This window comes from Cyclospora cayetanensis, unplaced genomic scaffold (genome assembly GCF_002999335.1).
Source record: "Cyclospora cayetanensis isolate NF1_C8 unplaced genomic scaffold, CcayRef3 CcayRef3_contig_117, whole genome shotgun sequence".
NCBI classification, from domain to species: Eukaryota; Apicomplexa; class Conoidasida; order Eucoccidiorida; family Eimeriidae; genus Cyclospora; species Cyclospora cayetanensis.
In genome coordinates, this window is record NW_020312056.1 from 60,959 (window position 1) to 82,508 (window position 21,550).

The 21,550-nt window shown below is 53.6% G+C and overlaps 3 protein-coding genes across 3 annotated transcripts; 2 read left to right on the top strand and 1 right to left on the bottom strand.

The window, feature by feature from the left end:
* Nucleotides 1-2,241: 2,241 nt before the first annotated feature.
* LOC34622606 (class E vacuolar protein-sorting machinery protein HSE1) lies at nucleotides 2,242-3,521 on the top strand. Its single transcript, XM_026335981.1, has 3 exons — nucleotides 2,242-2,403; nucleotides 2,592-3,001; nucleotides 3,335-3,521. The coding sequence occupies exons 1-3, from the start codon at nucleotides 2,242-2,244 to the stop codon at nucleotides 3,519-3,521; spliced, it is 759 nt and encodes a 252-aa protein (XP_026191766.1).
* Nucleotides 3,522-8,148: 4,627 nt separating this feature from the next.
* Nucleotides 8,149-11,007, bottom strand: LOC113146990 (mediator of RNA polymerase II transcription subunit 15-like). Its single transcript, XM_026335990.1, has 6 exons — nucleotides 10,054-11,007; nucleotides 9,418-9,981; nucleotides 9,053-9,216; nucleotides 8,745-8,871; nucleotides 8,434-8,577; nucleotides 8,149-8,292 (listed from the first exon to the last, which is right to left on the bottom strand). Exons 1-6 carry the CDS (start codon nucleotides 11,005-11,007, stop codon nucleotides 8,149-8,151), a joined length of 2,097 nt encoding a protein of 698 aa, XP_026191775.1.
* Nucleotides 11,008-12,183: 1,176 nt separating this feature from the next.
* Nucleotides 12,184-21,291, top strand: LOC34622604. The gene is made up of 19 exons (XM_026335999.1): nucleotides 12,184-12,315; nucleotides 12,482-12,752; nucleotides 12,884-13,012; nucleotides 13,189-13,307; nucleotides 13,416-13,470; nucleotides 13,670-13,778; nucleotides 13,957-14,001; nucleotides 15,086-15,410; nucleotides 15,687-16,016; nucleotides 16,465-16,575; nucleotides 17,101-17,265; nucleotides 17,444-17,574; nucleotides 17,730-17,955; nucleotides 18,134-18,371; nucleotides 18,906-19,014; nucleotides 19,173-19,326; nucleotides 19,438-19,528; nucleotides 19,730-19,857; nucleotides 19,894-21,291. Exons 1-19 carry the CDS (start codon nucleotides 12,184-12,186, stop codon nucleotides 21,289-21,291), a joined length of 4,266 nt encoding a protein of 1,421 aa, XP_026191784.1.
* Nucleotides 21,292-21,550: the final 259 nt, after the last annotated feature.

The window sequence follows — 21,550 nt, forward strand, 5'->3', positions numbered from 1 at the left end:
GCTCGTCGGCTGCCGTAGGAAAATTCAAAGAAAGATTATTCGAGGAGGATTTGCCAAAGCGAAACACAAAAGCGAAACACCCTTCAAAAATCGGCTGTTTTTTATCAAACTGCCGGGGCTTTTAAGGTTCCTCACTTTGTAAGCAGACTTTGGCAGGCTTCAGAGTGAACATGAACCACAACACCGTGCACCAACTACGGGTTCTGAATTACGATGCAAAGTTCGTGAGTTGCCCAAGGCAGCTCACAGACTTGACGCTAGAGCAGGTGGGAAGGCTGGTGCAGCGGCGTCTTCCCCCCCTTCCTTACGTAGCTGCCCTTTCTGCCTGACACTTTCCCCTTGCCACTGCTCTCTATATTCACCCCCTTTTCCTTTTTCTCGCTGCCCTCTATTTCGTGGGAGCTGAGACTGCAGGAAAGCACCTTCTTCACTTAAGGCGGCTGGCAGAAAATCGAGATTGGTGGCACCTAGCGAAACGAGCTGCAGGCCCTTCAACCTCAGAGAAGAAAGACTGCAGCAGCAACAGCTGCAGCTGCGGCAAGTGAGGCCCCTGCTGCCGCTGACGGTGCTGTTGTTGCGGCAGTGGGGGCTGCGCTGTTCGAGATGTGTATCGGCGATATCCTGTTTCGGCTATCGCCTGCATCAACTCCTGTAGCTGCGATTTCGGTTTGCAAGTATGCGTCTTCTGTGCCGCTCGCCGCTACATTGCTGCCATGGCTGTGTGTCGTTATTTCTGGTATGAGATACGTGAGTTGCGCTTTGAGGGCCTTGCCTTGCTCCTGCTCGAAGGTCCGAAGCTTTTGGATGTTTGCATATTCCTGCTGGATTGTGTGGTTTAACGCCATCACGTCGAGTACTACGGCATGACGCGTTTCTTCGGCCTTTTCTTTCAGCACTTCTAATTGCTTCATGGACTTGAGAGACAGAGACAAATCATCCACCACAGAAGATAAGGACTGATGTAACGAAACGGCGCCTTCGGTGCTGCTCCGAGTCGAACGCTCATGTGGCGCAGCAGCATGGGCTGCATTCGAGGCGTTGCTGCTGCTAGCACTCTGAAGAAGGTCGGCGCTGCTGATAGCAGCACCGACTTTCCCAACAACTTGCCCAGGGCTGCCTCCCGCGACTTCTGGGGGCAGAGAGGGCCCCTCATTCTCTTCGGAAAGCTGCAGGGTGGAAAGCGCATGCTCTGGAGTGCGGTAGAAGGCATTTTGCCGAGGATATCTAAAGGCGAAGGCTGATAGACACACGAACAACGGGGGTAACAGCAACAGACCCCAGGAGCCTCTGGGGGCCCCTGAAGCCCTCCGGAAGGCCCCTCTCATCTCCAAAACATAGAGAATTGCTGAATTTGACGCATACAAGGAAGAAGCTTCACGGCATTAGGCCTGGTTTGGGGGGCGAAGACACCCGGTACCTGACCGCAGGCCTAACAGGCCTTAGAGGGTCTTGAGCTTGGGGGTTGAGTCATTCCCTTTGAAAGAAGGAGAAGAAACGTGGATGCAGCGAAATAATTGAAAAGAAAGTTCAAAGGGCTCATGTATTACGGCTTCTCCAGAAGCAGCAGCACTAGAGCCACGAATGGCGAGTAACGGTCTCCTACGATGCTGGAGCGCCAGAACGCAAGAGAGGCATCTGGAGTTGTAGCTTCCTCCTGTGCACACGTTCCGCTTGTTTACTCCTCTTTCAGCCTAAAGAGCTTCCTGGAAAATAAGCTGAGGGCTTAGCAGGGGTAAGGGTTGAGGCTTAGCATTTCACGGTTGCACGCTGATGTGCCGGCTTGAGCAAGCGAACACATGGCGTGGGCAGTTTCCTCACAGAAACAACGGGGCTTGTTTACACATGCTTCCCCCACATAGGGCTTTCGAACAAAGAACTGAAGGCTCCAAAATTGAGGGCCTAGAGTGTAGCACTTGTCTTCTTGAATTTCAGTTGAGACGGGCCCTGTCGCGAGGCCTGTGGCGCATGCGCCTCTGCGGGATGCCCTAGGGGCCTTTGGCTTGATTTCAGAGCACCTTGTGAATCATTGATTACTTTGGCTAAACGGATTACGAATGTAATGGGAATAGCAGTAAAATTACTGCCTAGCGCCTTAATCTCTTTTCCAGTTACCCCAAAGGGGTCTCTGTAGGGAGTTCCGCAGTAGCCGTGGCGCTGTAAGTGCTCCTTTTCGTCCTAAAACACGAAACTCTATGGTTCGCATCATCCTTTCTACACCGCATACTTTGTTGTGGCAGACCAATGGAGGGGCGCTGGATGGGAGGCGCATCAGGAGCGCCCCCCCGTGCCTCTCCTTTGCACCAGAAACAGCCTCCATTCCAACAACAAAAGGACAGAGAAGGTGAGATGCGACAGACGCTGTGTGAATGGGGGAAGGGTGGGCTGCAATGGGGAACTCTCAGGGTAAGACCTCCGACGGAACCGTTTCTTGCATGTACACTGGGAGATGAATAATACTACGGCCATTGCGGCTAAATCCTCCATCCTAGATACTTGGTTCCCAAGCCGGTCCCGTTTCCAGCTTACTCTTGCAGATTTCGACCAGTTCAGTGCTCCCAAGAGGGTCTCATTGGACGAAACGTGAGAATTAGGGAGATGGGCATGCTGTTGTTGCAGGACGCGACAGCAAAACAGCACCGGCTTCGAACACCCCAACGAGTGCTTCCTCAGGCAAAGGGGGCCCACAAAGTGGCTCCTCAGGGGCCCCCCGAGGCACCCATGCCACAGGCAGTAAGAAACCCCCAGCGGCTGCTCCCGCCGAAGCACATGCACCAGCTCCCAGGGGGAGAGGCACCGGCAACACTGGCGCCTCAGCTGCCAGCGGCAGTAGCAGTAGCAGCGGAGGCTCAACGGCTACCAGCAGCAGCAGCAGCAGGGCGCCGGTACAGCAGCTCCCTCTGCAGACAGAGGAAGAGTTTCTACGGGGGTGTGGTTTCCAAGCTATTTGGAGCGAGCACTTTGAGGTTTCAGGCCTCATGAGCGCAGCAGTCAAGCTATGCAAGTAGGATGCCGCCACAAATCTCAAACAATAGGGCCTAGCTTTTCTGAATGGCGGCAGCAACAGCAGTTGAGGGAGCATTTTCCTTTTTTCCACCTCCCTTGCTGGCTATTGCGGCAACTAAACCAGCATCTTTTTGTTGCACATCCGTTAAGTGAGAAGGTGGCCCTCACGTGGATTGCGGCGCTATGTTGGATCAATCTTTGTGCGCGTTTCAGTTTCGTTTTTAGATCGTGTGTTCTCGAGCTCAGGGCTTTTCCGGTATCCCTTGCGTTTTCTCGTTTGACGTTACTTGTTTCATGTATTGTGTGTGTGCTTTGCTGCTTTCTTTCCTAGGCTGGCTCCAACAGAGGGGGATGAGGAGTGGAACGAGGCTTTGTTGGGATTTCACCAAATGCTTGGGCTGTGCAGGGCCAGGTTAGGCCGGCATCTTTGTCTGCTACAGTCTAGACTGCAGGACGTGCAAGATGTGCTGCAAATGGAAGAAGAGATACAGAGTCGAATAAAGCTGGTGAGTGCATAGAGGCATGCTTTCTAGCGTAGGGGTAAGGGTTTGTGTGTGTCACATCCAAGAGCTGCGCTTCAAGGGTATAGTAGCTGCCTTGAGGGTCTTCGCGATTTCGCCACGGCGCACCAGCTAGGATGTGCGGTTGAGGTGCTAACATCTGAAGTTGGAAAATAATGTGGAGTTGTTGGTGTATGCAGCTGAAGAGTGGAATCGGAATCGCTCGTGATGAACTATCGGTTGTGAAGATGATGAAAACACGGCGAGAGGAGCTGGATGCAAAATGTTCACAAGTCTTGGAACAGCCCTGCTTGAGAGAAACAACAAAACTGGAGCGTCAAGAGGAGGAGCGGAGAAGAAAGGCTGCAAGTGCCTCTCAGAACATCGCAGAGCAAATCACAGTGAAGAAACGACAAGTGGAAGCCGCGATTAAAGCATCGGAGGATCTGTTGGAGCAACGGGCAGTAGAAGCCGTTGCAGAATGAAGCCGATTGTAGCATGCCAAACATGCCGCATTCCCATGCGCAGAATCATCTATTTACTTTTTTACCATTCTTTCGCTTGGAATTCTGGCCTATGCTGTGCCTTCCCAGTGCTCTCCGTCGTCGCATAGTTCTGTTCGTTTTTTCAATTTGCCGGAGCACGCTGGTTGCTTACTCTGCTTTAGAAGCACTTGGGCATTAGTAGCACCCTGCGAGTCACATAGCATGTGTTGCTGTTGAACCCTAGAGCCTTCACCCCAAAAACTTAAGCGCAAGGAACGTGAAAATGGGGCTGTTTCCCTCCGAACACCAAAGAAAAGGCTTCAACTAATGAAACCCCTTCGCTGAGCAGCGGCAAACAAATTTGCAACTTAGAACCACAAAAGTACTGGTGGATGTGAGAGGGCACTCGTTGACTCACGAATATTCCTTTATCATTGTATAGCACTTGCTAGGATGTATGTACACCTACTTGTCAAGCTGCTCAAGTGTAAGTTTCTAATGAATTTAAATGCTAGGGCATGTGCAAAATGGAATTCAACTGCATTTTTGACAATTCCATGATTCTCCCGTGCTGAACTATTTTTAGTCTAAAGCTGCTTGGAACCTAGATCGTTCGCGGTGTCTTGCATTCCTCCGTGTTTTCCGTTCCCCCGTCTGCGATTCTGGATGTAAAAAAGCCAAAGCAGTTGCTCCTTTTGTGTACTATCTTCCATATTTGGAAGATGCAAAAACTGGTGGTGGATGGTAATTGGCTTTTCTGCGCCATCATAGCTGCATCTCAGTTGGTTGGTGGCTGCTTTCGTTTTCATCATGAGGTAAGAGCTTTCATGTCCCTAATGTACAGCTGCATCTTGCATCTTTTTTGTCTAATTCCAAAATAACAGGATGGTCTCGGCGCAGGAGTCCAGTAAGGCAACGAAAAACCGTGAAGTAGCGGCAACGGGATTACCAAAAGTTATATCAGAATGTTTTCCGGGGTTTGCTGCCTCTTCGCATTGAGGCGGCTTCGCGTTTCGCTTGTGCGGCGGTTGCTGGTGCCAATGGTATTGCTTTCTCTCTTTTACGAATTTAGTCAATTATACAACGCAATTCGCTGTAAGGCATCGCTCGTTCGCATCGGCTTTCCTGCTGTCGTGCTTCATTCATCATGCATTTCCTTCGTAGACGGGGCGAATATTCGATCATTCAAGCGCTTGTTCTGGGCAAGTCCATTCCTGCATATTGTTTTGTCTGAAGCCTATTTGAATGCATTATTTGGTTCAGAATTGCGCGACTTTATGGAGCTGTAAGGGGAGTAATCGAATTTCTTGGACTGCACATGTGACGGATTGTTGCGTCGTGCAAAAACAGGCCTCGCCTCCTTCTGGTTTATTCAGCTTTGGAAGGTGCTACTGGAAGCCGAAATAGCCAAGTGTAAGGGGAAACAGCGGTACAAAAAAATAGCGATGGTCTACGCACTTATTTTGCGATCGGCTTTTAGCAGCTAGAATTCCCGAAGCAGAAGAGAAGGCACAACAAGCCCCACCAACGTCAACAACGGTAAACTCTTGGTGTTTGCTTAAGTTTGTAATTACCACTGGATATGCAACAAAATACGGGTTCAAGGTGGAGGATGATAACCGGGAATACATAAAGTTACAGGGAAACCTCAAAGATTCCGCAACGGTCACACACAGTGGCGCAGTTCTAGATTTCTTGAACAGTGTGCCAGAGAACAATGGCGCAGACTTTTTCGTTACCTCAGACGAAGAAAATGACGAGCTACTGCTCAATTTCGGTCTAAGTGCGAACACCTAAATGCTTAAATTCGAGAGTTATGATTCACAATGGCGTAGCATGAGGGTTTTTGGCATGATGTACACAATGCGTCGGGTATGGAGCGCATGGTTTTCGACTAGAACTAGTACTTGCGCTGGATCTGAATAGCGGTATTTAGGGAGTGTATCAAAGGCAATGGTATTCTATCGCACTGGCACTTAGGGTTTCGTCGTGGTTTCTCTCAGGATTAAGCGGCTTTTGCTTGAAAGCGTTACCCCTTATCGCGTTAGTATTGATGGAACCTATCCTGTACCGGCAGACTTTCCTCAACAAGTCTTTTGGCGGTAGCAAAAGGCTTGAAAACCCATCGAGGGTGGACCGTCATAGTCACTTGCTTCGCAGGAGCAATTACCACTATGAAGAGCTATTCAGCACCACTGCATGTAACCAGACACTTAGAAAGGAAAGCGAAGCTCTCGTCTTTCGGAGCTGTGAATCCCTAGCTAGTTGCGTTCGTTAACTAGCTAGTGTACTTGACAAGGAAGAGCACGACCGACTGACGACGTGAACTGCTTGTTTCGGGGGTTCGTGAAGATGTTGCAGCCGCTTTTGTTGCAGAGAATTGCGGTGGCCGCTTTGAGGAGACGGACTTTTTGGTGTCTGTGGGGGGTTTCGCAGTGGCACCTTGAGTCGCTGTTGACGCAGCTCCGTTTGCTGCAGCTCATTTGAATAATGTGAACCGGACTGTGGAGTCTGTGATCTGGGAGTCATATCAGCGCTTTCCTCTCGAGGAGTTATTGATGCTTCTTCTATTGCAGAGTATCCTGCTGCAGCTGGAATAGTAACAGAAGCAGCAGCAAGTGCCGCTGCCCCTGTTGCTCTACGCGGGAGCAGCGGGGACCCCTCTGTGTAGTACGCTGTATTGGTGAGACCACTGTTAAGTGATTCTAGCTGCAGTCGCTGCTGCTGCAACAGCAGCTCCTGCTTTTGATGACGTTGCTCCATATGCTGCAGTAGTAACTGCTGCTGCCGTTGCAGTTGTTGATCATCACTTGTGGGGATATTCGGCGTACCAGCCACTGCTGGACCAGTATGAGCCTGCCGCATCACTGCTCTGGTCGCAGCCGTAGTTCGTGGCTTGTGTTTACGGCAGTGGCAGCGACAGCAGCGCTCTTTCTTGCGCCGCTGCTGCTGTGTATGCTCTAAACGGGGACTGTTGGGGAAAGAGATCACCGGGCTATCGGGATGTATTGATGACTGAGATATGATATGGACCTCCTGTACGTCGTGGGTGCTGCTTCTGGAGCTACTGCAGCTACTATCACATTTTAAACGGCGGCAGTGACAGCCGCTGCTGGCGGTGTGGCAACGGATGCGGTGTACCTCCCGCTGTTGTTGCAAGGGGCTGCAAGCGCTACATGGTCGGGAAGTCATGGTAGCAGCCCGAAGCTGTGTAGCTAAAGGGGCATGTGGCAGCTGCAGCGCTGGTGGCTGCTCTTGGTGTTGTTGTTGCTGCTGAGGGCTCTGACGGGGACTCTGGTGTGTCGCACTCGGGCTCAAGAGTGACTGCAGATTGGCCTTGCAAAGGTTAACTCCCTGTGCTGCCGCAAGTGTACCTACAGTGTTGCTAGCAGCTCCAGCGGCAACTGTGCTGCATCTGCCCTGCTGCTGCAGCAGGGACCAGATCTCAGCCTGCGCTGTTTGCCGGGCTCTTGACACCCGTTCTTCTGCTGCTATAGTCTCCTGTTTCAAAGCCCCAAACAGTGCAGCAGCAAAGCGCATGCGACCAAAGGCGTCAAGCAACTGGAGCCGCCGATGGCCAGACACCCAAGTAGCAAGAGAAGCAAACGCAGCTATCCTGCTCAGCGCATGCCAAAACCCAGCGCACCTTGAACCGAAGTAGTTGAGGAACATTTAGGGCTGAAGCATTTGAAAAGGGCCTTCCCGCTTTCGTAGTGGTGTGTCAGGGTGCCACGCTTTTAATTATAGGGTACGGGGCTTACATCCTCTGATTTTGTTTTTCGGTGACGAGAATCCTGTGGTTGCTGCTGGCGACGGCTAACCGATGCATCTGCAGCAGGGCGCTGCAGCTAGCCAGGTGCTGTCGCGTGGGGGTTAGTATAAACGAATATTCTTTGTGCAGCCTCTGAGCCTGTTCAGCGACCTCCAGCTCCCTCCAGTCAGGAGGTAACAGCCTAGAAAACAGCAGAGGAGCAGCACATGAGAGCCACGCTATGGTCCCCTAACGCGTTCTAGATCGCAAAATTAGCTAAAGACTGCAGCCACGAGATTCCTACAAGCTGCTCCCGCAACACCCAGTGCGCAGCCAGGCTTGCGGCTTCAAGCTGTTGTGTTTGCGGTGCCTGATGCTGCATTTGCTGCTGTAGCCGCAGCCGCGGCGCTTACTTGGGCAGCATCTGCACAGCCAGGTTCAGTAGCTGCGTTTCCGAGGGGCCTCCATTCCTTAATCGCATCATAGTATCCTGTTGCTGCTTTACTGCTAGCCTTCTCAGCAGCTGCTGAAGTATCACACCACCTAAAGCAGCCTGAAGGGACAGCCCAAGCCACACGTGCAAATGCTGCCCGAATCTTGCACATTCAAGCCGCATTCATCCGGAGTCAGCATTCCGACAGAGGGCCTCGTAGCACCTATGCAACACACCCTGTACGGGAAGCCTTGAGCTTACTCCTCTTCTGATTTTGTATATTCTGAGTCTGTTTGCCTGGTGTAGCACCTGCCGCTGCATATCCTCCACAACCTCGGAAGCCAGACCACTTGAGGTGGGCAACCCCACCCGGGAGTCCACTTGAGCCTTTGAAGCGCACGCACCCTTAGCGCACACTGCTGACTCTTACGCTCTAAACTCCCGACAGTATCCCCCACCCTCTGAATTCGCGGTGCCAGGGGAACCCACGGACGGCCCCACTGGAGCCGTTCTCCTGTTTCTTCTTTCTCTGACTCGTGCATTAAACAGTTGGTTTATAGGCTAGGAGTTACATGTTGCCTCTGAGCTGCATAGGCACAGAGGTTCTGCTGGGCTTCCTCAGCTTTTTGCTCCAGTCTTCGTAGCTGACACGTTTCTCGCAATACCTTTTTGTCCCATAGAGCCTTCAACTGGGGCTGCCTAAGCCGCAAAAGCCGCTCGCAAAGCCTGACAAACCTATACCACGAGCCTCCGTAGATCTAGGCCCTCCAAAGCTCACTCAAGTGCCAGACTGTTCAGTATTCTCATTTGAAAACTCCTGCAGGCATGCACAACTGACGCCACTGCCCTGAAACCTGAAGCGCTGGATCGCCAACCTTACTTGGTTTGAAGAAACCAGAAAGAAAAGGCGTCTCTTGCGAGCTCTGCAAGGATAGACCTTCTTAGGGTTTCCAGGCGGTGACAGCTGTCCAAGAGATACACCCGAAGCAGGTACGCCTGCGCATCGAAGCTACTGCGGTTGAGTTCATTGCTGCTGCTGCTGTGCTGAGAGGGGAGGGGGGGGTATCCCAGCACCTGAGGCTGCTGCAGCACCATCGGATTTTGCAAACGCTGCTGCAGAGGCAGCAACAGGGGCCCACTGATGCTCCGGCGTATGCCTGGTGTGCCAGTATCTGCTGGTTGCACGGGTGACGCTGCTGCTGCAGGTGCATGCAGACGCATCGATTGCTGCAGTGGTGGCTGCGCCTGCTGTAAGGGACATAATGAAATTGTGTATTGTGGAAGCGGCTGCTGGTGCTGCTGCTGCCGCTGGAAATATCGCTGCGGCTGCTGGAGTTCTTGCTGTTGGAAGAGCAGTTGCTGCTGCTTCTGCGGCTGCCGCTCCTGCTGGTGCTGCAGAACTGACTGGCGCTCTGACAAGACTAAACCAGCGGGACCTAAGAACCTTGGGGGAACACTTGTTGCGAGTTGTCGCTTTTCCGCCTGTTGCCCAAGCTCATGCATCCTCTGCTGCTGATGCTGCATGAGCTGCCGTCGTTGCTGCTCTTCTTGTAGATGCTGTGGCTGTAGCTGGCGTCGCTGATCTTGCTGAAGCATCTGCCGCCGCAAAAGCTCCACAGCTAGCTTCTGCGAGCCGGAAGACAGTGGCGTGGCGGCCACCTCGGAAATCGGCGGCTGCTGCTGCTGTGGCTGCTCCTGCTGCTGGATTTGTTGCTTTACCGCATGCTGCTCCTTCTCCTGTTGCTGCTGCGCTGTGGGATATCCGGAGATGTCTGCTGGCCTCTCCGCCGCTTCCTTAGGGAGGCAAGGCTGCAAAAGCACTGACTCATTAGGCGTCTGTTTCTTGTGCAGCAGCAGCTGCTGCTGGGCGGAGCCGGTAGCAGCAGCAGCTGCTGCACTGTGGCAGATCGATGCTGGAGTTTGGGGAACGCTACTGGCAGGGGAGGCCGAGCAAGTGGCGGTAAACGTCCCTTCAATCATCAGAGACTGCGGCTGTTGCGGATGGTGCTGAGGAGAGCTTTTGGTCAAAGGCGCTATCCCGCCATGTTTTCCGCCGTGATTAAGGAGCTGCCTGTAGACTTCATCGTGTCGTACATCTGCTTCGCTGCGGCTGGCAGCAGCAGGGGGGAGAGGTCCAACATGCTGCTCCTGTGGCCTCGGCTGCTCGTGCTGCTGTGGCTGCTGCTGTTGGTGCTTCAGACTACACTTCTGAATCGCTCGTTGGAGCGTTCGCTGCACTTCCTCAAGGCTGCTGTTGAGTGCTGCTGCTTTTTGTGCGTGTTTTGCTGCTGCACTTGCTGAGATTCCAGCTTTACCAGTATACGTGGAAGCCATGTACTTACCGCGTTGTTGTTGGGGCTGCTGCTTCTGCTGTTGGTGCTGTCGCTGTTGCCTTAGGAATTCTTGCGCGGCACTTGATCGTCTTCTTGGGAGATCCTTGGGGGATTCCGTTTGCCATGGCCGCTGCTGCCGCCTGATGTCAGCTGCTGTAGAGTTATCTGCCCGTCTTCGCGCCTGGCTCACAATGTAGCCTGGCTTTGGGGGGCTTTCAGGGGGCTGGCCATGAGGGCCCTCCCAACGCCAACTCTGGGTTTCCCATGGGTAAGAGTCTGACTCTCTTGAGCTTTCCTGTCCTCTCCCGTAGCTAGCTGCGCGGCTAGTTGTGCGACTCCCAGAGTAACTAGCAGCGGAGCTGGCTAGGTTGGCTGTCGGGTGACTGGTCGACTCATAGTGAGGCGGATAAAAGCTGTACTCGGTGGTGCTCTGGCCATTGGAGAAGCCGGGAGGTTCCCAGGGGCCTCCTAAAGGTGGAGGACCCCTGGAAGGGTGCTGCATTGCACGTGGCGCTCTTTTTGAGTCTGGTTCTAACGAGCGTCGATCTAAATTTTGGAATGGGGAGTCGGCAGTTGTCGCCGTAAGTCAAGAGGCACATACCGTAGGCGTGAGCGCGTGGAACTAGGGGAATTTGGCGACGGGTTTAGGAATAAAGAATTTCGGAACTGAGCTCTAGGGCTCGTGATTTGCGGGTTGGAGCTTAAGGCTGCTAGACTATGTGGGGGAGAGTAAACTCAGGAAGTCACGGCGAGCCTCCTAGGGCACTTGATCGATATGATTTTGCTATGTTGAAGCACATTGGGTAGCCGAGCTACGGGCTACAGTAAGCATGCAGACTGGTCAGTAAAAGCGCTTTTACATATTTTCTTCAATATGGCGCAGCCTTGGGGTTTTTGTGTGTGTTTGGGGCTGCATCTGCTGCTCAGAAGCGGGCTTCGGTCTAAATCGTTAACTCTTGACTTTACAGCCTACTGCCGGATAGATGAGCGAGTGCATCATCTTCTACAGCCACAGAAGTGGGATCTTAAGCGGGAATTTCGGAGTTGACGGCGGAGGACTATTGGGTGAAGGTTTTGTGCGCATCGTTTTCATGGAGGGGGGGCGACAGGACGTGACCCTCATGCCGACGGGCTCTCGACCGCACGGCTTTTGTTCAGGCGAGCGCAAGCCTTTGGCCGGAAATAGCCAACGCAATACGATCAAAACGGTATATAGCTTTTGTTTTCGCATTTACGATATCAAAAATTGCGTTTTTGATCAGGAAGTTAAGGGTCACCTCGAGGGTTCAGGGTTGGGTGTGCGGGACCCTCACCCATGCCTGACAGACACTGCTTCGCTCTTCGCGCAACAGCGACAAGGCTCCAGAGAAATAGCCAAACTACAGGTGTTGGGTTTAAAATAAAGCTATTTAGAAGGCATTTATTGGACTCTACGCTTCAGCATACCTTCAATCAATGTGATTATTGCATCCCACCGAGGCCTCTGGCACAGAGTCCTGGGTTGGATGATTCACGGTGTATGAATGACGATTGAGGGGCTAGCCCCTGTCTGAACAGCTTAATTTATGTGTATTTGGGCTTCTAAGAGAGGGGCTGTGTGCCTGGAGCCTCCTCATTGTGCATCCCTTCAAATCTGCATCACTGGAATTCAAAACGAAAAGGGGGCATATATGGAGGGATGGTGCTGGAGAGTGCGCTGCAATGGGCTTGTACCGCCGGCGCGGCCTTTGTTTTGGCCTCTCGGGTTTGGGGCTTAGCCTTGAGAAGCAACAATGAAGCTCCGCAACCCTTGTGGATGCAGGAAGACGAAGTAATCTCAAAGCTTCACCCTAGATCCATGATCGCAACATAAAAGCATGCTCTAAAAGGTGCTCCCCCAAAGCCTCTCGTCCTAAGCTCCTTCGCGCGCGGGCTTCTGAGGATACATTTCATATCTTTTTCAGTGTTCCCGCTGTGACACCCCCTCTGCGCCGCAGGGTGAGACAGACGACGAGGGAGAGCACGAGGGCTTGAACAGGCACGTCTATGAGGCGCACTGCTCATTGCTCTTGTTGCTGGGCAGCAACAGCACCGGAAGCAGCAGCAGCAGTTGCTGCAGATACAGCGGAGAGCTCCTGCTGCAGTTGGTGCTACAGCAGGCGCACAGCCAGAGAGAAGACGTGTTTCTGAACTTCTCTGGCGGGGTGCTCCAAAGGATTTCCATTAACGGCAGGCCCGTTGGCGCAGATGGACGCCCCACAGAAAGACGTTAGTCCTGCCTTTTCGAGCCTAATTCTTCAGTTTCAAAGGCACTGCCAATAGGGGTGAGCACTGTTCATACGACTAGTAAAATGTTCAGATCCGCGGTGCGCTTGTCAGCTTCGCTGTTGCGATCGCAGTTTCTCTGTTTGAAGGTCTGCACCAGCCCGTGACTTGGAGAGGCCACCTGCTGCGTATTCCTGGGGATATGCTTCGGCATGGCACCAATCAGCTGTACATCCACTTTGTCAATGCATATGCCCTAGCCGGTGAGCTTGCTTGCTGGCGCCGCTGCTGCCGCTAAGTTTATGCTCCGTCTTGCTTCTTACAAGTGCTGCTGGTTTCTTTTTTAGCGCTGTTTGAAGGCATTTCCAAGTCGGTTTAGCAGAGCAAGGCTGTCGCTTCCAGCGATCAGGCAGGGTGTGTGCGCATTGTGCTCATGCAGAGGGAGGAGGCCTCCGCTGCTGCTTGCTGGGGGAGGAAGGCGGACCATTTTTCTGCACCATGCTGCAGCCGTTTGAAGGAAGAACCTTGTTGCCGTGCATCGATAGCCAAAACGGCAAGGTGAGGCATTCAAGTGTCTCGGCGTGAGGCGTTTAGGGTGTATCTTCATGGATGCCATGCATTCCCATGAGTCATCGATTGCGCCTTGCGGCATGGCATCGCCTGCAGATGACGGTCCAACTCACCGTTGCAGCTCCTCCAGGGCTTACAGTTGTCTCTAACGGTAAGAGGCAAATAGGTGTAAGGCTGTCGAGTCTGAAGGGCCGCATGTCTCGGTGCTGGAGAAGATTGGCAGCTTTGGGTTTTTACAAAAACAAAAGACCGCATGCACGTGAAAAACGATGCCACTTACATCCAGCCTATGTGTTTGCTTGTATGTGTCTGTGTTTGTGTGTTTGTTTGCTCGGGTGTTTGTTTCGCAGAACCCCTTGCTGCGATGTATGGGGACCTTACAGCATACAGCGTAGAGGCGCAGCAGCCGTTCGGCTGCTGTGAGTCTCTGCCACCTTCAATTCTCGACGAACTGCCACGGTGGGGTCCAAACCGCCTCGCAGATTCTCTAAGCCTCGAGAAAGCCTCTGCGTTTTGTTTCCCAGACTTCGGTGCCTTGCTAGGGGGGCCTTGAAGCCTGAGTTTTGGTTCCTTTTAGCCGTGAGGCGTTAGGGGCTGCAGAGATTTAGGGTATAATTCGGGTGTATGTACGGCTCAGCGAAAGTTGCCGTGTATGGGTATTCGAGAGGACAGGCCATATAAAGTGCGTCCGCATTAATCCGCATGCTCGTCGATCCCTGAAGCTTATTTTTGCGGCTGGCTCAGACTGTGCTTCCCTGAAGTGTATGAACTCGATAGACTCCGATCAGAAGTGTGTGTTCCGCGTTGGGGGGTTGTGGAAGTCTAGTGCCTCGGAGAGGGGGAGGTGTCTGGCCTTAAACTGAAATTTTGTAGGGCTTGTGGTGGGAAGCCGCACTGTGCATGGGTAGACTGTATCCAGGAGTTTGTGTTCTGATGCAGCTGTAGCTCGCTATTCGTAGCTGCAGGACCAATGAAGGTGGTTGCTGCAGCGTTGCCTCATACCGGCGAACTGCCATGTATGTATGTATGCATGCTCCCTCTTCCCCGAAAGGCACTGCCATTCTAAGGCCATTGCCAGCACACTACAGTCCAGAGTCTTCGAGAATCGCAGGAAGGCAGGTGCTCTTCTGCCCGGCTGCTCTCGCTGCTGCTGCGGCAACAGTGGCAAAACGGCGTGTTGTTTGGTATGCAGGTGAATTCGCGAGAAGTCTGAGGGTGTACTGGCGAGAGGCGCTCAGCATTCAGCACTGGGATGTTCAGGTGAGGGGATCACTGAACCTTAGGCCACACAAATGTACGTGGCGTAACAGGCAGCTTGCTGCAGGCTCTCTAGATCCTGAGTGGCTTCCCGTAGCCTTATGTGCAGCTGCACATAAGGCCGCAAGGACGCTTTTTGCTGCTGCTTCTGCTGCTGCAGCTGCTTCTGGCGTTGCTGCGAGACGCTGTGTCAGTCGCTGGGGAAGCCTTTGGCTGCCCTTTGCAGCGGCGGCAGCTGCACGTAGTCTTCTGTCCAGGTCTGGCTGTGCCTCTATGCAAGGGTAGGAATTACCCTCTTGCATCTCCCTGCATCCCTGTAGCACAGAGAGCGCCTTTGTGGCGTTTTCTTTGGAGCGTTTTTCGAGGTGTAGCCGGCAAAGAGCTGCTGCTGCTGAGACTCCTGCTGCTGAGGCTCCTGCGGCTGAGACTCCTGCTGCTGAGACTCCTGCTGCTGTTTCTGCTGTTTTCGGCGTTGCTGCTGCAGCATACTCAGGCGTGCTGCTGTGCAGCGAACTGCTGCTGGAAATCATCGCGCCTCCGCTGCGGCGGGCTCCTCGAGGTGTACGGACAGCAGCAGCACCAGAAACCCCAGCAGCAGCAGCAGCAGCAGCAGCAGCAGCAGGGGGAGGGAGGGCGGCTGCGGCAGCAGGCTTTTCTACCGGGAGTTACCTCACTTCGCACGCAGCAGCAGCAACAGAAGCAGCATCCGATCTGGAGAGCTTGATTACGGCTCTGCACAGTCTCTATTGGGGGGTGTGCTTGCTGTGGCTATGCAGCAACTGCTGCACCTGCTACTACGGAAACACTTGCACTTGCGTTTTTGGAAGTGGCAGCGCAGCCGCTGCAACGCAGCCGGGGAGCAGCAGCAGCAGCAGCAGCCGCAGCAGTCGCAGTCGTCGTCGCCATCGCCAAGTCTGCAGCAGCGACTCCCACTGCACTCTACATGGGGGGGGGAGGGGCAGTGCATGCTCTTGCATGCGCACCCGTGACTCCTCTGCAGCAGCGGCAATGCTGCCCTGCAGGCTTCGCGAGAGCGAGAGCAGCTGCTGCAGCAGCAGCAGCAGCATGTTCTTTTTCGGCGACAACAGTGTCTTCGACAGTGAAAGCAGCAAAAGCAGCACGAGCAGCAGCAGAAGCAGCACGAGCAAGAGCAGCAGCAGCATCAGTGAGTGCAGCTTGAGCAGCCCAAACACGCGGCAGGCGCACAGTGTATCTAAGGATTCTGCTGACATGCAGGAAACAGGAACCACACCCACGACCACCATTCGTTCGAGACGCAGTGATGCAGCCTCAAGCAGAGTCTCCCCCACAAGGTATGCAAATTTGAGCTGCACCGCAAGCTGCGGCAGCACCTTAAGGATGCCCTGTCAACACGACGACTCGTGGCTCGGGGATGCGGTGTCTATACACCTCGCTGCCGAAATTCTGAGCACACCCAAGGTAAGCATGCCAGCTTCCAGATTGCCTCGATCCTGTAGCCTGCATAGGGCAGCAAGAATCTCTATCTCTCTGTTTGTTTGCCTGTCTGTCTGTCTGTCTGTCTGTCTGTCTGTCTGTTTGTCTGTCTGTCTGTCTGTCTGTCTGTCTCTGTCTATCTATCTATCTATATATATATATATATATATATACATATCTCACTCTCTCTATCTCTATCTCACTCTCTCTATCTCTCTATCTCTATCTCACTCTCTCTATCTCTCTCTCTCTATCTCACTCTCTCTCTCTCTGTCCGAAGCATCTAAAAGATCTTAGTCTTTCGTAGGCGTTATCGCAAAGATGCGCAGCGTCTTGGAGCTTACCTTGGGAGACGTCAAGACAGCGCCTGCCTTTGCAGCCTCCTCTGAGTCGGCCTAAGGGTGAGGGCTTGCGCTTCGTTGCCGTGCTGCAGAGAGACGCTTTTTTGAGGCAGTTGCTGCGGCTGCGATGCATGCAAAGGCTGCTGCTTCTGGGTAGCAGTGCAGGCGCCGTCAGCAGAGCCAGCAGCAGCAGCAGCAGCAGCAGCAGCGAGGAGAAATGCAGCAGCGCACCAGCGACTCCACGCGCAGATCCTGCTGGAGGCGGGGGGGGGGCTTCCCAAGCCGAGAATTCTGTGGATTCAAGGCAGCAACAGCAGAAAGTGGCACCAATGTTTCTTCGACACCAAGTGCTGCGGAAGCAGGAGAGCAGCAGCACAGCGGCTTCCGAGGGTCTTAACAAGCAGCAGCAGCAGCAGCAGCAGCAGCAGCAGCAGCAGCAGCAGCCTCATTTGCGGTCACAACAGGAGTGGAACCCTGATCAGTATCAGAGGCATCCACAGCCCTCTGGTGTTCATACACTAGACGCGGGATCGGCAAGCCCACTTGAGCCAGCCGCAGCTGGCGTGCTAATAAGGCCGTTCTCCAAACAAACGCGCTACCACAAACCACTGAAGCCTGCGCGTCTGCTGCTCCTGCTGCTGCAGCAGGCAGCAGCAGAAGACTGGCGATGGCTGCACACCCATGAGGATGAGGCGCATCAGCAGCAGCACGCGCAGCGGGAGGAGGAGCAACAACACAAGCAGCCCTATGAAGCCCACGAAAAGGCAGCAAAACGCAACAGCAGCAGCAGCAGTAGCAGTAGCAGCAACAACACCAACAGCCGCAGGGATTCTCTTATGTGGCTCTGGTTTCATAGCCACATCAAGCAGTGGGCGTACAGGGCAGATCAGAAGGTATAGCGAAGTTAGTTTTGCGAATTTGCATGCAGCGCTGCTGCCTTTTTGCAGCAGCCTATTTGGAGCTCCACGCCAGTATCACTTGGAATGGATAAATAGATGGCTTTCTGTTCACAGTCGAGATGAGGGTGTGCTGCTCTGTGTGTGTGTGTGTGTGTGTGTGTATGTTTTGCAGATGTCTTCGCACCCAGTGTGCATACAGCGGAGGAGTGGCGTCAGCTTAAGGCAGCAGCAGCAAGAGCAACACCTGCTGCTTCAGCGAGCGCTCCTCTGGGGGAAGGCTGCAGCTCTCTTGCGGCAACATCGCAAGACTTATGGAAACTCTAGCTATCTCAAGGTTTGAAAGAAAGCATTGCTGGCAGCGTGCACAGCCAGAAGCGTTCGTGAATGGAATAGGGAGTTTTTATTTCTTTCTTGCGGTGTAATGTGGAAACGTGTCTTGCTTCTGCTATTGCTGACATGCAGGCCCTCAGGACGTACATACAGTTGCGACACGCCGCCTCGCCATGTGCTCGCGTGTTTCTAGAGCATTGCCTAGCTGCTGCTGCTGCCGATCAGCAACAGCAGCAACAGCAGCAACAGCAGCAGCAGCAGCAGCAGCAGCAAGAAGAAGAAGCAGCTGCTGCTGCCGCCTGGAGAACCCTCAGACGCTGGTGGGGTTCAGCTGGCGTTTCCGTTCTCAAGCCTGTAAGCTCCGAATCAAGGATGAAAAATAACCAAGTTTGTGTAGTGGAGTTCTTTTTAACAGTCGAGTCAAGGGCACGCCAAGGCAAAACACACTTTGAAAAAACACAGGGTAAGACTATCTACACCCACGGAGGCTTCTGTCACGCTTTTATGTGAATTCTGTCGTGGCTACTTGCAGGTGAGTATATACAGTGGGAGCGGCAGCAGCGGCTCCCAAGGTCTGTCGCTAGCTTCCTTCCACTTGCTGCAATACGATGCTGCAGCAGCCCCTGCAGCAACAGCAGCAACAGCAACAGCAGCAGCAGCAGCAGCAGCAGCAGCAGGCCTTGAGGGAGACGGTGTCTCGCAGCAATTGCATAGGCTGCAGAGCCTCAAGGCACTTCAGATATCAGCCTTCTATACGGATGCAAGCGACAGCTGTGAGCCACTAAGAGGCTTCCACCGCATGAATTATTCCTAGAAACGCCTCACGTTGAAATACTCGGAGGGGAAGGGGGCTTTCTGCTGCTCCTGCCACCTCTATTTCCTGTCTCCTTCATCCTTGCCTTGCAGCAAAAGCCTTTTGCTTTAGCGCATTGCACTCAGGACCGCCTCCATCTTCTTGACTGGAATGTGTATTGGTGCTGCATGTGCTGCTGTTTGTAATGCATGTGCTGCGGCATGTGTATGTGCTGCTGTTTGTAATGCATGTGCTGCTGTTCGTAATGCATTTGCTGCTGTTTGTAATGCATGTGCTGCGGCATGTGTATGTGCTGCTGTTTGTAATGCATTTGCTGCGGCATGTGTATGTGCTGCTGTTTGTAATGCATGTGCTACTGTTTGTAATGCATTTGCTGCTGTTTGTAATGCATTTGCTGCGGCATGTGTATGTGCTGCTGTTTGTAATGCATGTGCTGCTGTTTGTAATGCATGTGCTGCTGTTTGTAATGCATGTGCGTCTGTTTGTGCAGGCTTGTTGGAAAAGCAAATTTCGTGTGGCTTCTCAGGTCGTGCAACAGCAGTTGCATTGGGCTATAAAGCGCTTCCTCGAGCTCTCATCCTGAATGCAGATGATGCAGCGTGCGTGTTCGCTCCTCACAAGAGGGTTGTTGCTTTTGCTTGCGAGAGATTTTTTTCTCTTTTCTCTCCTGAAAAGGAAACACCCCACCGCTTCAGGTGTGAAGCCTTTTTTGGGAAGGATGCGGCCTGCGTGTGCTGCGCTGCTGCTGCTGCTGCAGGTACATACAGCCCTACATGGAGAGAGACGCGATGATATTTCTGTTGCAGCAGGAGCCGCCGCTGCAGAGCTGCATGCACCGATTGCTGCTCCTAGCGGCAGCCTTGCGCAAAGCAACTCAAGGCCAAGTTGCTGTCGAATGCATCACTGGCCTAGTGAGAGCTGCGCCAAGCCCTCAAGTTAGAGACTCTACTTGCAGCAGAGGCATCGTAATTGCAAGAAATCATGAGTGGTTGTATGGCGTGTGTGGCGTTTGTTGCTCCCAGATGGTGCATGCACTCCAGCAAGAAGAAGACCCTTGGGTGTTATGGTTTGGAATTCGCTCTGTTACCAAGCTCCTCTTTCACCTTCTGCCTCGTAAATTCTTACGCCAAGAAGGCTCCTGCCTAAGCTCGAGAGATGCTGCGCATACAGCGCAAACGTCGCTCTCTAGCACATGGAGCACTACAACACAAATCCCCCCTCGCTTAAACCGCTTGTTGTGCCTCTCTTAGATGAACTTTGTTCGAGCCTCCGACTGATTCGGCATTATTATGCGTTTGCGCTTCATTCGTGCAGCTGGTATCTTTCACTCTGAGGCTGGGAAAGTCTTTGAGATCTCCCTGGGAAGCGCTGCTGGATGGACTCAGCGGCAGCAGCAGTATCAGAAGCAGCAGCAGAGGCACCAGCAACAAAAGCAGCAGCAACAAAAGCAACAGCAGCAGCAAAAGCAACATCAGCAGCAGACGCAGCAGCAGCCGCGGCAACGGTCTCGTTATGGGAATAGAAGCAGAAGTAGAAGCAGGGATGAAGAAGCGCGAGCTCCTCTTCAGGTGTCATGGTTGCATGCAGCTACAACCCTTGCAGTGTCAGCTGATCATATTCTGCTGTTGGTGCACTTGCTGCTGCTGCAGCCCTTACTTCAGCAGCACCTTGGAGGGTTCGGCAGAGCATCTGCGAGTGCTTCAGAAGCAGCAACATGCAGGTGCAACTGCAGGCGAGGCAGCTGGCCTTGCTTGCTGCGGCTGCAGCAGCATTTGCCATGCTGCGCCTCTGCGAAAGCTGCTGTAGCGGATGCGAAGACTTCTGCAGCAAGTTATTGCGGGGTTGCTCTATGCCCGTTCTTCGCTGAACTCCTTGATTTCGTGTGTGGTAGAGGCGCTACTGCAGCAACAGCGGCCTCTGCTGCAGCTCATGGGGGGGAGTCGGTTAGTTCGAGGGCATCTACAGGCTTTCAATTCGACGCGCTGTGTGGGGGAGGGGGAGATCTGAGCTGCCGCTGCTGCCGCTGCGTATTTGGACTGCTGCTCTATTTTCCCCTCCTGCTGCAGCGGGAGCGGTGGCTTATTCTGGAGAGGCTTTGCGCTGCTCCTGATCGCACGCTTGCTGCAGTGGCAAGCATGCGGTCGGGAGCAGCCGCGGAGATGCGCAAAGATGACACTGCCCAGCCAGCGCATGTAGCAACAGCACCATCAGCAAAAGGAGCAGCAGCAGCACTAACGGCGAAACAACAACGACTGTGGGGGTATGCCAAGGCGCAACTGCTGGCAACTGAGGAAGCTCTAGACTGCAACAGCTCCAGAGTTACCACTGGCTTGGCACGCTGTCACGCAGCTGCCCCATCCATGGAATGCAAAGAGGCCATTTGGGTGAGAGTGCTCGACACACCCAACGCCGCAGCTGCTGCCGCTACTGCTGCTGCTGCAGCCTTCTACCAGCGAGTTGAGGGGCACGACAAGGTGCTGTTGCAGCAGCGGCTCAAGAGCACGCAGAGGCAGCTCGCGCAGCAGCAGCAGCAGACGCCGCCGTACAGACGCTGCGGCGCTCTGCCCTTTGAGGAGCGCTTTTTCAGGCAAATTGCTGAGGTGTCCATACACCTGCCCTTCAGCAGCACCAAAATGTTGTGGAATGCCCTGTTTCCACTCCACTGTTGCTCCAGGCTGACACTGCAGCACGCTTTACAGCTGCTGCAGCTGCTACAGCGAAGGAACAGCAGCAGCAGCACTCGCAGAAGGATGAGCAACAAGCAGGCAGCGGCCGCACTGAGCCAGAGAGGCTTCTTGCTATTGGCAGCCGATGGGCACAATGCGCTGCTTCTGCTGCGGCGAGCACAGCTAAGAACTGCTCTACCAAAGCCCTAACGTCCCAGCTTTTAGTGCGCGCATGCTTAATCTGACGCGCGCAGAAGCAGCTACACTAACAGCTATTACAAATAGGCGGCTACTGTCGCGCGTCTGCCAGAAATACGAGAGAACATAGTCACACGAAAAAGGGTGACAGGCTTTCAGCTTGCAGAAAAGGCACAGACACATCCCCAACGTCACAAGTGTGCAGAGCCAGCTACAGCTAAGGGCGACTGCGGCAACTCCTTCTCCCCCCCCCGAGCCGTCCCTTCCCCCG

Excerpts from the sequence above, each read along its gene's own strand:
- LOC34622604 (XM_026335999.1), top strand. The coding sequence starts at position 12,184 with ATGGTGCTGGAGAGTGCGCTGCAATGGGCTTGTACCGCCGGCGCGGCC. Across the intron at positions 12,753-12,883 it reads TGGACGCCCCACAGAAAGAC|TTTCTCTGTTTGAAGGTCTG; the intron begins GTTAGTCCTGCC and ends TTGCGATCGCAG. Across the intron at positions 19,858-19,893 it reads AGCAACAAAAGCAGCAGCAA|CAGACGCAGCAGCAGCCGCG; the intron begins CAAAAGCAACAG and ends CAACATCAGCAG.
- LOC34622606 (XM_026335981.1), top strand. The coding sequence starts at position 2,242 with ATGGAGGGGCGCTGGATGGGAGGCGCATCAGGAGCGCCCCCCCGTGCC. Across the intron at positions 2,404-2,591 it reads TGCAATGGGGAACTCTCAGG|GGAGATGGGCATGCTGTTGT; the intron begins GTAAGACCTCCG and ends CGTGAGAATTAG. Across the intron at positions 3,002-3,334 it reads GCAGCAGTCAAGCTATGCAA|GCTGGCTCCAACAGAGGGGG; the intron begins GTAGGATGCCGC and ends TTTCTTTCCTAG.
- LOC113146990 (XM_026335990.1), bottom strand. The coding sequence starts at position 11,007 with ATGCAGCACCCTTCCAGGGGTCCTCCACCTTTAGGAGGCCCCTGGGAA. Across the intron at positions 9,982-10,053 it reads ACAGTGCAGCAGCTGCTGCT|CCTTGCCTCCCTAAGGAAGC; the intron begins GCTACCGGCTCC and ends GTGCTTTTGCAG. Across the intron at positions 8,578-8,744 it reads ATGCAGCTCAGAGGCAACAT|GGTGCGTGCGCTTCAAAGGC; the intron begins GTAACTCCTAGC and ends GTGTGCGCTAAG.